General features: G+C 38.0%; 1 protein-coding gene across 1 annotated transcript; it reads right to left on the reverse strand.

Moving 5' to 3' along the window:
* Nucleotides 1-963: 963 nt before the first annotated feature.
* On the reverse strand, nt 964-13,387 carry LOC148853602 (uncharacterized). Its single transcript, XM_088941809.1, has 6 exons — nt 11,880-13,387; nt 11,641-11,749; nt 11,153-11,276; nt 10,192-10,989; nt 7,377-9,375; nt 964-1,678 (listed from the first exon to the last, which is right to left on the reverse strand). Exons 1-6 carry the CDS (start codon nt 12,073-12,075, stop codon nt 1,251-1,253), a joined length of 3,654 nt encoding a protein of 1,217 aa, XP_088797935.1. The 5' UTR covers nt 12,076-13,387; the 3' UTR covers nt 964-1,250.
* Nucleotides 13,388-13,876: the final 489 nt, after the last annotated feature.

Below are 13,876 nucleotides of genomic sequence, written 5' to 3' on the forward strand. Positions count from 1 at the left end.
GGCCCCATTGTGGCTCCATGTATTTAATATTGACATGGACCTTATCATTGGTTACACAGCCTGGTTAAACCTTACTCAATTCAAAAATACATTTCAAAATTTTTTTTTGTTGATATGATAATTTCAAAAATAAACAAAGAAAAAAAAGAAGAATAATTGTTCAGTCCATCGCCAAAATTATTAACCCCATTGTACAATTAGAGTAGGTGCCAACTTGGAATTGATATCAAACACGGACAGGTGGTGTTTAAGGTTAGAAATGGCAACGGGGCAAGGCAGGGACAGAGAGCCTCTCCCCATCCCTGTCCCACAAAAATCCCCATCCCCATCCCTATCCCTACTAACGAGGACAAGGTTATCTCCATCCCCGTCCCCACAAGGATCCCCATTCCTCGTGATTTTTTATAATGTTAATTATTTTGTTTTTTTATTTAAAAAAATAAAAAATATATATATAATTAAAATTTACAATCCTATTAGAAAAGATTCAAACATATTCAACCATATTTTAAATATATATATATATATATATTTGTGGGATCCCAAGGGGCAGGGATCGGGATCCCCGTGGGGCGGGGAGTGCTCTCCCCGTCCCCACTAACGGGAATGAAAATTCCCCCATCCCCGTCCCTGTAAGGAGGGGGGAGAAACATCCCCATCCCTACCCCATTCAAGGCAAATCTCCACAGAGATTGAAGAAATGGAAAAATTTGCCATCCTTATTTAAGGTGGGGGTGTTTGACATTTTGAATTGTTATAAGTTAATAGTGGATTTCAGAATTATACAGTGAGGTGCAGTATACTTTTCTAAAAAAATGATGTTCTAGAACAACCCTCAACGCTAATTCTAAATGAATGACCTAGTTTCCATGTTACTCTCAAAACAATTAAGAACCAGTCGCCATGTTACTCTCTTAAGAAAAATTGAAAGAATCATGAGGGACCAAAAAGAATCTGGTGATATGATAAAAAACAAACCTCTATTCCTCTCGTGATATCACCCCAAAGACAACAAAAACTTTACAAGATTATGTCACCAACATGACGTGGTGTTTCTTACAAATAAATGGAACGAACTGAAATTGAAAGGGCATCCTACATGATCTGCCCTGCAAAACGTAAAAACCTATAAAATACAAACACTCAGCATCCTTGGATATGCCCGAGGATGGAAATTAGAGAGAGGGGAAGGGGAAGAAATAGTTGCTTAGTTCCCCCCACCTCACCGCACGCAACAGATGGTTAATCCCTTACATCACTGCACAGTTGCACTTGGATTCTAGCTTTGGAGGCTTTGTGCTGTCAACCTTGTTCTGAGCCCCTTCGTCATGCGCCCAGGATTCATGGGCTTTGACATCAATTTCAACTTTGGCTGATGGGGTCTGAATGTCAGATTCCACCCGCCTCTGTCTGGCTTTCTGAGATTTTGGTGTGCGTTTGTTACCAGTCCTACCACGAGGATCTTTCCCGCCAGAACTGGATTTTCCCAAGATGGTGACAGTTGGGCGGGAACCCTCTAGAGGAACATTGTCCTCCTTTTCCATTGCGATAGTTGCAGCCCGATAAGCCAGATCATGAACGATAGAGCTGCAGAATAGTATGGTGTCGGTTGCTTCTTCCAATGTGAGACTTCTTGTTTTATGTCCTCCTTGGCCCTCCACTGTGACAGTCGATTCTTCTGTCAAAAGTAAAGGATCCGTCAAGCAATATATTTATATAACCTCTCTCTCCATATGAAAGATCCTATAGCCAAATCAATATTGCAATGGTAATAAAAAGTACAAACAAACTATGAAGCTGCAATAGGAAATACAACATGGCTCAAGAGTTCAAATAGAAAAGCTTATTTAAATCACTTGGGTTAATTAATGGTTTAATGGGTAGAAAGCAAATCCAAAGGGGTCAGTGAACAGCTCACGCAAAGGGGTGGGAGCTACCATAAAATCCAAAATCAACATCCAATACTGAAAAGGGATGCAGTTATATGAGACAATTTGATTTGTGAAGGAAAAGGGATTGACAAAAGATACGGGAAAATAGATGCTTGCTTATCTGATCTTCACATTCTTTGTTATGGATACATTGAATGCAAGATCATCAATTGGAGGAATTTCCCTGCACAGGCATCAGTTAAGCATCTATTGGTCTACAGAGGGGAACCCAATATACTTAATTTTTATTTTAATATGAAGACCATATTAGCATGTCCGGGAAATCAATCAGTTATGCACAACTCAATTTCAATGGTAACGGTTGAATTATAAACCTATATACCAGATTGATGGAAATCCTTCAATACAATCAGAAATGACTTCTCCTTCCTGTATTAACAAGAGAGAAATGACTATGTCCATCATTGTAATTGCCCTTTTATGCCTTCATCATTGTACTTGCTGTTTTTCATGGATAGAAACGACAAGAAATTTTAATCCGTCTCTTGTTAAGAATTCCAAGATCAACCTTTACCTTTATCATTTCCCTTGATTTCCTATTCCATCCTAACATGCAAATTGTTTTTTCCCCAGGAAAAAAAAAAAAAACTCTTGAAGCTATTCCTCCTAAAAGTAGAAACTTATAAAAGCCCCTTTAAGCTTCCTTAACTTATCAACTATTCCATTATTCCAAACTTCAAAGTTAACCATTAGATTTTGAAACAACTTAAATGGCTTGCTTCCTAATGGTTGCCTTTCACCAACCCCTTTATTGGAGCAAGAGTGCCTTCTTGGCAGGTCAAATTGTGGATGCTACCACTGGTGTAAAATTTTAACTATAACAATACCAGTGTGCATCTCTTATTCCCTCAAGTTGCTGCAAAGATGCATTACTGGTAATAAAAAGATGTTGCCACACCCAGCATTCCTTCAATGTCATCTCCAATATCATAGATAGTTGAAGTAATTTCAACTTACCCTTTCATAATCAAAACTCTTGAATTACACCAAGCCATGCATCATCTATGTTAGTTCTTATTCACTCCCATCTCTGCATTTGATCTAACCTTATATGACCAGATCATGAAATAGAGCTGAAGTGGACTCAAGGCAGAAAATGCCAAATTTGAGAAACTTCACAGTATTGGAGCATTGATCAAGCACATATTATGTATGTGCATGTACATATGCATGTATACATGTGGGTAAACAGATGGATACATGCACGCGTATATCAATTACATATCTATCTATTTATCCCCCCCCCCTCTCTGTCTCTCTATCCATATAGATAGATAGATAGATAGAGGGAGAGAGAGAGAGAGAGAGGAGAGATGCAAATGCACATGCGAGAGAGCAAGAGAGTGGGGAAAGAGGAAAATAAATGGATTTGGTTTTTAACATGGTGGTCAGGACATGAAGCTAAGTATTGGCATTATATATACATACACACACAAGGGGCCTTGATGTTGTTGAGGTTTTAGACAAATTGTGTAGTCTATAGTGGTAGTTTTTTATTATTTATTGTTTAGATAGGAAGTGGGGACCACATCACTCTTGTTGGGTCCTTTTTGAGCAGTTATTTTAATTGTTTTATGCTGTTTTATGTTTTAGCCGCCCTATAAGGGCATATTGGTCTTTGCACTCTATTATTTTAGACTATAAATAATAGTGAAGAGGGCGGCCAGCATTATTGAGCTATTGCTCTCTTCTCTCTCAAATCTCTTCTCTTCCTTTTCTCCTTTCTTCTCTTCTTCTTCAAGAAATATTCTTTTCTGTTATAGATCTTTATTTCAGCACCTTTCTACTGGTTTGATGGTAAAATCTTGGACTGACAAGTGTGAGAAGATGAGTTTGAGTATGAAAGCAGCAACTTTTTACCAATAAAGAAAGAAAAAAAACGCTAGGTCTATGTCCAGTCCACCCCTCTTAAGACCCCAGATAGTTGGGATCAAAACTGGGTAATGACCTTTTTATAGGAGAGGGAGAATGCACTTAACCACAGTGATTTCAAAATCAAAATAGGACACCATAGAACAGCATAGGTGGAGGGAGGAGGCCTTTTCCTTTCCCTTTCCCCAACCAGAGAATTGGACTATTTAATTGTTAATGGCAAACTTAGCAGATTGAGGTCCAAGTCCAGCACCTGCATAGGCTGAGTCCTAGATATCAATATCAAATGCATAATGGATCTCATTTATGGAGGACAGCTCAAGATGCCCAAGAAGGATATTCACAGTGATTTTTTTGGGAAAGATCAACGTTAGGAAAGGGTGATCCTGTACAATCAAATCCCACAGGAAGTTTCTTCAATATGAAAAATTGGCTGTAACAATTTCCTACGCTGTTCCAGGTATTACACCTGATGTTATCATCATTATCAACGTCACTGTCTGCCTTATGAATCCTGACCCACCTATATGAGGTTGACTGCATGAATCTTGTTTTTATGTTCTGCTCTACCATTGACCATTTAAGTATGAGGCAAGGAACTATCAAAATAACTAAACTCAAGTCCCTTTCTGCCCTTTGCGTTGTCTTTTCTTATTCATCTGTTTCTTCCTGTCTTTTCAAAACCTTCAGTGGCATGACAACAGATTACTCTTCACTGACTAATGAAATAATGAAATACTATATCCTTAACCAATTTTTTTCACAATCTGGTTCAAAATTTTTTGGTCATTTCCAGAATCCTATATTATGAGGCAGGTTACATTTATGCAATTAACAATAACCAGTTAATAGCTTATCTAAGCTCTTGTGAAGTATCCTAAAAACCATCTTTTTTGTCATTAACATTGGAAATTTTATTGACGATAATAATAAAAGAATGCTATGTAGTGAAGATTGACCCCTTTTGTTATCCTAGCTACTGCTACATACCCCATACTTGTCAATTACGATATGAGTCAGCCATGCTGTTTGCTGACCTATGGACCCAAAGAAAGATATCAACCTACCACTACTGCTACCACCCAAAAAACCATCTTCACAAAACATGAATATAACATATGGCCTTTTCCCTTTTCCCCGCATATAACATATGGAGTGATTTAATAGACATAAAAAAACTTTCATCTCTAATTTAAAAAAAGAGAAAGGTAATTTTCTATCGATTAAGTGGATAATTTCAATGCATCTAGACTCAAATCCATATTCTCACTATTGTCAGCCTGAGGATTTTACCATTTGACAATAGTGAGAATATGGATTTGAGTCTGAGAGTGACCCCTTGCGCAAAATAAATGCCAAAGGTTAGATCTATATCCAGTCTACCCCTCCCAAGACCTCAGATAGCTGAGACCAACATTGCGTAATGTCCTTCCAATAGACAAAAATACCAAAACTAAATCTTCCTGTTATGCAAAATAAATAATTTATTTTGTGCAAGAAATTAAATATGCATACTATTTTATTTTTCAATAACAAGTGGGAAACAGGTACATCTATGTGCAAGCAAATTAGGCTAATGTATTTCCAAAACCCATAAACATTATGATCATGCCAGTATAACCAACTAGCTTTATGAAATTTTATGGATGTTGAACCCTTCAACCCACCACCCAGGACATACCACATAATACATTTTATAGTCCATATTATTTTAATTCAATTATACCTGCAGCCCATAAATGTATTCTTTAGTTAAATAATCAGAAAATATGGCAATCAGGTAAACCCAAGGCTATACTGGATCTCTTTGTTATCAAAACCCTTACCCTAGGGGGACCTGATGAACCCACACTCTTGGATGTTAAGATAAGAGACTTCTGTAATGATTGTTTGCAACTTGGTGAAAAGATGACAGTAGAATGACTTCATGAATGTAGAAATACACCATTATTTCTCAAACACTACTGAAGCACAAAAGACTTTGTAATGATTGTTTGCAACTTGGTGAGAAACAAATAAGAGAATTGTGCACAAAACTGGAATACAAAAGAGGGGCATGGATAAGGGCAGGGGTAGCATCCTAATACCAAACTGGAAATGAAAAAGGTGAGGTCAATGCATTCAACTGCCCCTTTCAATTCAAGCAAAGTCAATCTTTAATGAGAAAATATAAAACTGTGGAAGATGAATTCAGTTTGCATTGGACGTCCTTGCATAATATTTTCTCACATGTCAGCCTGAGCTCCTTAAAAGATCAAGTGCAACCTGATTGTGTAACTAGCTTTTTCCACTAAATTTCAATGCTTCAAAGTGCCAAATGAAACAAAGTTATCTGAAATTCTAACATTTCATCAAACTTCCATGGCATTAATTATTACATATATGTAGTTATATTAATATATGTAATAGGCACCTTTTACAGCTAAAACTTATAGTTTCTTTTTCTTCTTTTTTTTCTTCCTTTTTTTGTGGGGGTGTATGTATTGGGCTGATACGGCCCAATAAATACCGTCCCAACGAGGTCTGATACACGGAACATGTAGAACTCACATGTTTCGCTATTTTTTGTGTGTATCAGGCCAATACAGGCCCATATTGGATCATTTTGGATCTGTATCAGCCGATACTACAAGTGTATCAGTTGGTTCCATGTTTTCAAATTTGAACTTGAATTCCTATTATTAATTTCGTTTCTCTCTCTCTCTCTCTCTCTCTCTCTCTCTCGCTAATTTCAATAATTACTCCTCAACTACAAGCCATTAATCATTCTCTCATTAGTTTAGGAAATTAATCCTTAATTACAAGCCATTAATACTCTCTCTCATTAATTTAGGTAATTAATCCTTAACTACAAGCCATTAATCACTCTCTCTTACTAATTTCGGTAATTACTCCTTAAAGCACTTTTAAAAACTATAAATTTCAGCAATAAGAAGATTTGAACCTTGATTAGTAGAATGTAACAGTCATACGTCCACCACTAAGGCATGCCCCATTTGCTTGTCATAATCATGAGTTTTATTCTCAGGTAAAACTTTCTCTTTTCTTAGCAGATGTTTGTCAATAAATGCTAAAATTAATTATTAAAATTTATATATTAATAATGATTAAGATAAATTATATTGGTTTTCTGAAAACTAAGGTATATACATTGACATTTTAGTTCTTCCATCATTTTTCAACAGTTACTAATTGTATCCCAATATCTCACACTTTATATAAACCATTAAAGTATGGTTCTCTATGTTTAAATAACTTATTTATAGTTATATAAAACTTTTACTTATTGTTATAAATATAATTATTAAGATTTATTTGAGTTTCCTAGTGTATCCATGCATATCTTGATTTTTCATCCGCATCCATGTGTATCCAAAGTGTATCCCAATACGTCTCTTAAAATTGTCTTTCTGATACACCTTGTGTTTCCCATACTTTGAACCTTGCATCCTGGTTTATTCAGAAAAATAAAACAGCACAGCAAGATAGAGATACCAAATTAATTAAGAGAAAACAAAATAGGAAAAGGTTCATCATGTAGGAAAGACATACCAAGAATTCCATGACCATGATCAGAGATATTGGATTTATCCTCATCTGGGTTTACAAGAACTGAGGACTCCAAGAATTCATCCATGATATTCTTTGCATTTGAGGAGCGGGCATAATCATTTTGTGGACCAGGAGTACACTCGTGGCCGTTTTCTAATTCTCCAGATTTGCTTACTGAAGAGTCATGACCAGGATCATCAAAGCCACAGACACTGTTATCATTTTCCTCTCTGAAGGAGGATTCTAGAGTGTGAGCTTGTACATCTATCTCTGAGACACCCCTTGTTTTGTTTGGGAAGTCCTCAGCAATCCCAGATGAAACACAGTCCTCATCAGTTGGAAATGTTGCTAATGAAGCGTCCTCTAATTGAATGCTTAATCTATGGCTTGATAATTCTGAGACAGAAGGATTGTCTGTTCTGCAACTCTCTGTGCCCTTGATCATAATGTCTTCAAAAACAGCTGGTTTGATAAAAGATGAATCCACAACAACCAGTTCAGCAACTTGTGAAGCTATACATTCCTCATTAGCAACCAGTTTCATCCCCTCCAAAGCCTTCCATTCCATATTTCCACCAGACGCATCAAAACTTTCTTCACCTGTTCCCTTGGCAACAATTTGATGTACATGGTTTGAGATTCCAGAGGAAGAAGATCCAGTGCTTTGAGATTTTGTGTTCAAATCATGCCTTGAATTCTCCAAGTCAGTTTTCCTGCCACTTAGCTGCCTATGCACACGAGCCTCTGTCTGTCTGGAAGAACTCCAATCAACAGATGAAGATGCTGAAGCACTTCCATGCCCAATTGAGCTTCTCATACTATTGCCACTCTCCCTTGCATATGAGGGATCATCATAAGGTATGCTGGTAGCAGAGAAAGTCCTCCCTTGAACAACAGGCCACTTACTACTACTTGAGCTTTTCAAAAGTACAGAGATACCTGCACCTTCTGAAACATCAAATTTTAAGCTTGGATGGTTATTAGGATGCTGCAATTGCTGGTCTGCAATGTCACTGTTAGATTGGTTGAAACCAACTGTTGTCTGGCCAACCATTTCTAGATGATCATTAAAATGCTGCAATTGCTGGTCTGCAGTGTCATTGTTAGATTGACTGAAAGCACCTGTTGTCTGACCAACCACTTCCTGATCCACAGAATGCTGCTTCCCTTCCTCCACAACTGATCCTGGAAGAGAATTACCTTGCAATAAACTTTGAGATTGATAAATATTGCAACTCTCATCTTGCACAACATTCTTTTCACTCTGAACAGCCATGGCTTCTCTCCTGCTAGGACTTTCTGGCAATTCAGATACTTCCATCTTAGATCTAACTTCATTTAAGAAATTATTTTCTTCCAAATTCATCTCAGAGTGAACTGTGCTGTTCTGAGACACAAATTTTGTGCTCTCTGTAACAGCCAGAGTGAGAGATATAGCCCTCTCACGGCAATCTGGACAATGATCATCTTTCACCTCCATAGGCTCAATGCAGTGAAATTTGTTTCCACAGATAGAACATGATACCAAATTTTCTTCAAAATAAACTTTTGTGGGGTCAATTTCTGCATAAAAAGGTCCAGAAACAGTTGGGGCAACTGCAATATCAGCATTAAGACTGCTAAAAGTTTCAGATTCACCTGACTCAACTCCAATAGAAGTACCTCTATCAAAATCAACAATTCTTCCATCATGGGTCCCATGTTCAACATCTTCTTTTACCTCATCCACCTTATCAAAGATAAATACTTCATCTTGGTCATCGGGATACGGGGATTTTCCACATTCACTTGTCATCTCATCCTGCTCATGGTCACTACCCTCAGTATCATGTACAATACTTGCACCTTGTTCAGAGCTTGCATTACTACTAGTTGTGACCGAAGAGTTTCTAGAGATCATAGGTCGACTTGCATTGTTTGATTTCCCGATATAGAAAGTGGTACTGGGAACACTGGATAAGAGTGGCCTGAACATATTTTGAGGACTTTTCCGATGATCCTACATTTTTCTTTTTTGGATCAGTAACAATATAAAAAATTGCATTAAAAAACTGAAATATACATGACCTCTTCCAAAAATGGAAAGAAGGACCAGAATGGCACCAGTAGCTGACAAAATTAACTTGGAGTAAAACATTACATAATTTTTCAAAGATTCTGCATTATAACTTAAAATTGTCGAATGTGAGGCAAAAATATAATTTTCTATATCTAAGTAATCCTATGTTGGTGTTTCTTTGATTTCATTAAAGATTCCACTCTGCAAATAAAGTTTTGTGGCCAATAATATTCAGTCAAAACAGTAGGTTGTATCGCAACAAGCATCAAACTTCTATCACAAACCAAGTAGAAAACAAACAAAAAGAATAAGAAAAAGAAAAGGCTTAAGTGAAGCATATTATTGGTAACAGAATGCCAAACCATATTTACATGCATGCAGTAAAAATGCGGACTTTCCCAGATTTTTGAAGTTCAAAGAGAAAACACTAAGCTACAGGACCTATACTTGATAAAGCACTGAACTACCCTTAATTATTCTTGCATTAGGAAGTTGACCAAACTTAGCTGATAAATAAATAGAGCATTCAGAAATCAATAGCCCAGAAATATACATAACATTTGACTTGTATGGGTTACCTTGTTCCTTTCCCAACATATATTGAATTGAGCTTAATTTTAATAATTTTAAAAGGAAAAAGGATGCATAAAATTAGAGCCCAAATTAAATTAACTTAATCATACTGAGAAGGGAAATATTCCTGTAATTGAAAACAAAAAGTTAGCATAAAGCTCTGTTAGTAGAGAAGAAAAATACCATTTGCCGAAGTGCAGAATCAAATGATCTTTTTGGCACAGAACTCGAGGAAACTGTTCTGGCAGGCTTATTTGAAAATGCCAGAGCTCTGCTACTTGGAAAGGTCCCAACCTTCTTAACAGTTGAGTGGTCAGAGATACTCAGAGGGACAGAGTGCAGAGAGTCTATATCATCATCACCAGATGATGCCACAGAACCCTTACTCTGCAAGCAGAGTCTATCCCGATCATGACTATGTGATGAACTTATACTTCTTGAAGCTGTTGGTGACATTGATTGCCTTCCAAGCTTCAACGATCCATCCCTCCCATTCCTAGATGCTGGAGAAGATCCTCTCACATATGATGCTGGCCGGTCGGCTAGAGAAGTTCGAAGATTTGGAGGTGCATCCGTGGAGAAACCTGGCATATTTGATTGCCACACCCGTAGTTTTGGTGAGGCAGAACTCCCACGACTAGACTTTACAGGGGAGGTTCCCCTTCTCCCGGATGAAACCATATTACCACTTGATCCTGTGCTCATCCTCCCGGGAGTAGGAGTTGAAGACCTCCGGGGAGTGGGAGTTGAAGACCTCCGGGGAGTGGGAGTTGAAGACCTTGGAGCAGCCGTTGATGGCTTATTTGGGGGAGTGGATGGTCTTTGCGATGGTGTAGTTGGCCGTAGAAGAGGAGTTGGACTAGAATGAGGAGCTGAAGAAGGCCTTCCTCTTGACTGAAATGTGCCACTTCCAGACCGAGGTGATGGGCTTAACCGATTAGGGCTTGCACTACTTCTATTGCTCTTGTAACTCTTCTCCATCTGCAAGGAGACATATATCATCAAGATCAACAGAAAACTAATAAAGAAATTTAATTTGGAAATATTTATCAAAAAAATAATTTGGAAATATAACTTTCAAGGACATAAACAAGAGAAGGGGGAAGGTGTGAATGTTTTCAAGTTAAGACATTTAACAGCGCACCGTGGATGATCTTGATATGGTAATGGGCTGACTTCGTGGTCTGCCCCTCGAGGCAAGATTAACTGGTGGAGGCGTCTCATCATCCAATGAAGGAAAAAGAGGAGTATCTGGAGGAGTTAATAGCCTATAGTTCAATCAATAACACCAAAAATCACATCAGTACCACGAATAGTGAGTTCAAACAAAATTGTGGAAGATTGCCAGCACACAATTCCAGATATAACTTAAAAAATATTGGGTACAATTCTCTTCTTTCTGCTCTGTTGAATTGGGAACCACAGCCAAGTTTTGTGAAATATTTTATAAGAGAAGGCAAATTAACAATATGATTAAAAGGATTAAAAACAATAGCTATGGCACTTAACAAAATGGAATGGTAAAACAAGATTCATGTTTTTTTTTTTTTTTTGATAAGTGGACAAGAATTCAATTATGATGATGTTTCTTGATTAAAAAAGCAAAAATCAAAGTAGGGGAGCACAACCTACCAGTCATAGTCATTTTTATCACCATCTGCATTAAGGAGGTCACTGCTCTCTCCTCGAGCTGGAATTGAGATTCCTAGCTTGAAATCTGAGAAGGATCTCAATTTTGTTGCTGTTAAAAATAAATCCAGAATAAGAATAAACACACGATATTAAATCTGTCCTTAAACCAACTAGAGAATTCATACTAAATAGATGGGCCAAAAACTGAAACTAAGATGGAGGTTAGGTGCTGAAATTACACAAGGATTCATCAAGATCATCAGATGACTGAAGCAAAAAATTGTCCCTTTCTCTGGCTTGCATCTCAGTGAACAGAGCAAGGTCGTCATCCTTTTCCCTCAGAAATAATCCGCTCTCAAAGCTGCGTCCTCGCTTGTGAGTCTCTGCTCTGAGCTCCCTTCCAGGAGAGAATCTCAATGCTGGAGAAGGAGGCATTTTCACCACCCAAACTTAGACAGAAATGCTCCAATCTGACTTTTCCATAATACAAAATATCAAATCCCGGTTCATGCACATCCTGCTCAAATTCGTCTTAGCTTAGAGCACAACCCTTCTTACAGATAAAGTAGAATAGATGATAAAAGCACGGATTAGGATAAAATCCGTTCGGAAATTTCCTAATTATTAATTCCTCTTTGAGTGACCTCGATAGTATCCTCGTACAGTCCACCAATTAAAAACATCCAACCGCAAAATAGCGTACTTCCTTGCAAGCATGGTTGGCAAAATGAACTCAATGCGTTTCTCTTTTTTCTCTCAAGGATCGCAAGGTTCCATTTTGTCAAATGGAACCAAAGCCTGAGTCTCGGTGGGAAAATAACGATACGAAACTTCCCTCTTGCTTGGGTTGGAAAGGCAGAAGCCGCAGAACAATAATGCCGGGTAGTAAGCTCTAAGGAGCAAATAATTACGTACCTTCGTTGCTGTAACAAAACCCTAGCTCCTGCTAGCTCCGCATTAAGAAAACCCTAGAATTTCGCCCGCAGAGATCCCAATACCGCCTCACAGCGTGAAGACAAACCCTACTATATCTAAATTCAACAACCTCTTAAACGTCAAATTGCAATCCAATTTAGTGAAGAAAAAGAAAACAGCAGCAGTTGCTTGCACATAGACTCGAAACCTTGAAACTCCATAATGTAAAACCGTAAATGCAGGCGCATTATCTCACAATTCTTCTGAAACCCAGAAAAACCAGAAATACTGACTGAGAGCGTGTCTAGAGATAGCTCGACAACGGTTTTTCTTCCTGAAAGCACCGGCGGTCTCGTCGACTTACCGCTGCAGAAGTCAAAGATCATTGAACATATTCTCCATCTCGTCCTGTACGATTAATTAAGATCCCGAATTTCGACTGTATTTCTAGCAGAAATAATCCAAGCTCTCAACTATTAGTCTATTACGCGGAAAATGCAGATTCAAATACTCGGATCTACAGCATTTGGTGAATTGATGGATAAGCAACAACAATTAGATCGGAGAGAGGAAATGGAAGAAGTTGCAAAAAACCCTAATTTTTAAAAGAATTCTCCTCCCATAGACCAGATAAATAAAGAAAGAACGAACTTGTGTCAGAACAACTGGCCTTTTGAGACTTGCTGGTTTCCTCTAGAGCAAGCTTTCATTCTCTCCCAGCTTCTCTGCTGTGCGATAGTATTTTTTTTCTCCCCTTTTTCCGTTTTTTTCTTTAGTTTGTCCGATAATTTAAGCAGAAATTTACACAAATGCCACTGAGATTCTATTGTGTAATGACGATAGTTATCAAAAACTTTGTTTATTAACGGTAAGAGTTGTAATTATGCTTGTGTGTTTTCTTGGTACTTGGTAATAAGGCTCGGGATTGATGGAGTCCGAACCACCTGAGCTGACTTTTACTGGAGGAGACCGGAGAGAACTGAGTAAGCTCTCTCCCCCTCTCGCTTTCTCTCTCTTTATATATGTCTGTTCTTTCCCCCTGCGTTTTCGCTTTTACACGTGAGGGTGAGGCGGTGAAGTGCTCCTTTTTGGATCCTGACGCTGGAATGATAATGTGGTGCTGGGAGCAATAAAGATGGTGGTACACCTCACCATCTGATTGGATAAACTATCTTTTCCCCTCTCTCGAGTTTTGATGGAGGGAAAGAGGAAAGAATGGTAAGGCTACAGATAAGATGTTGAGTATCAGTTGATCATCGGCGGATGCGAAAGTCTCCCTTTTTTCTCCTTTTGTACACGTGAAATGATACGACTACATGAA

This window comes from Nelumbo lutea, chromosome 4 (assembly GCF_056320005.1).
Source record: "Nelumbo lutea isolate HS-2025 chromosome 4, American lotus-T2T, whole genome shotgun sequence".
Taxonomy (NCBI): Eukaryota; Viridiplantae; Streptophyta; class Magnoliopsida; order Proteales; family Nelumbonaceae; genus Nelumbo; species Nelumbo lutea.

Coding starts and splice junctions, on each gene's coding strand:
- LOC148853602 (XM_088941809.1), bottom strand. CDS start 12,075: ATGCCTCCTTCTCCAGCATTGAGATTCTCTCCTGGAAGGGAGCTCAGA. Junction 11,277..11,640: donor GATAAAAATGACTATGACTG/GTAGGTTGTGCT, acceptor ATTGAACTATAG/GCTATTAACTCCTCCAGATA. Junction 1,679..7,376: donor TCATGGTCATGGAATTCTTG/GTATGTCTTTCC, acceptor TACTTTTGACAG/AAGAATCGACTGTCACAGTG.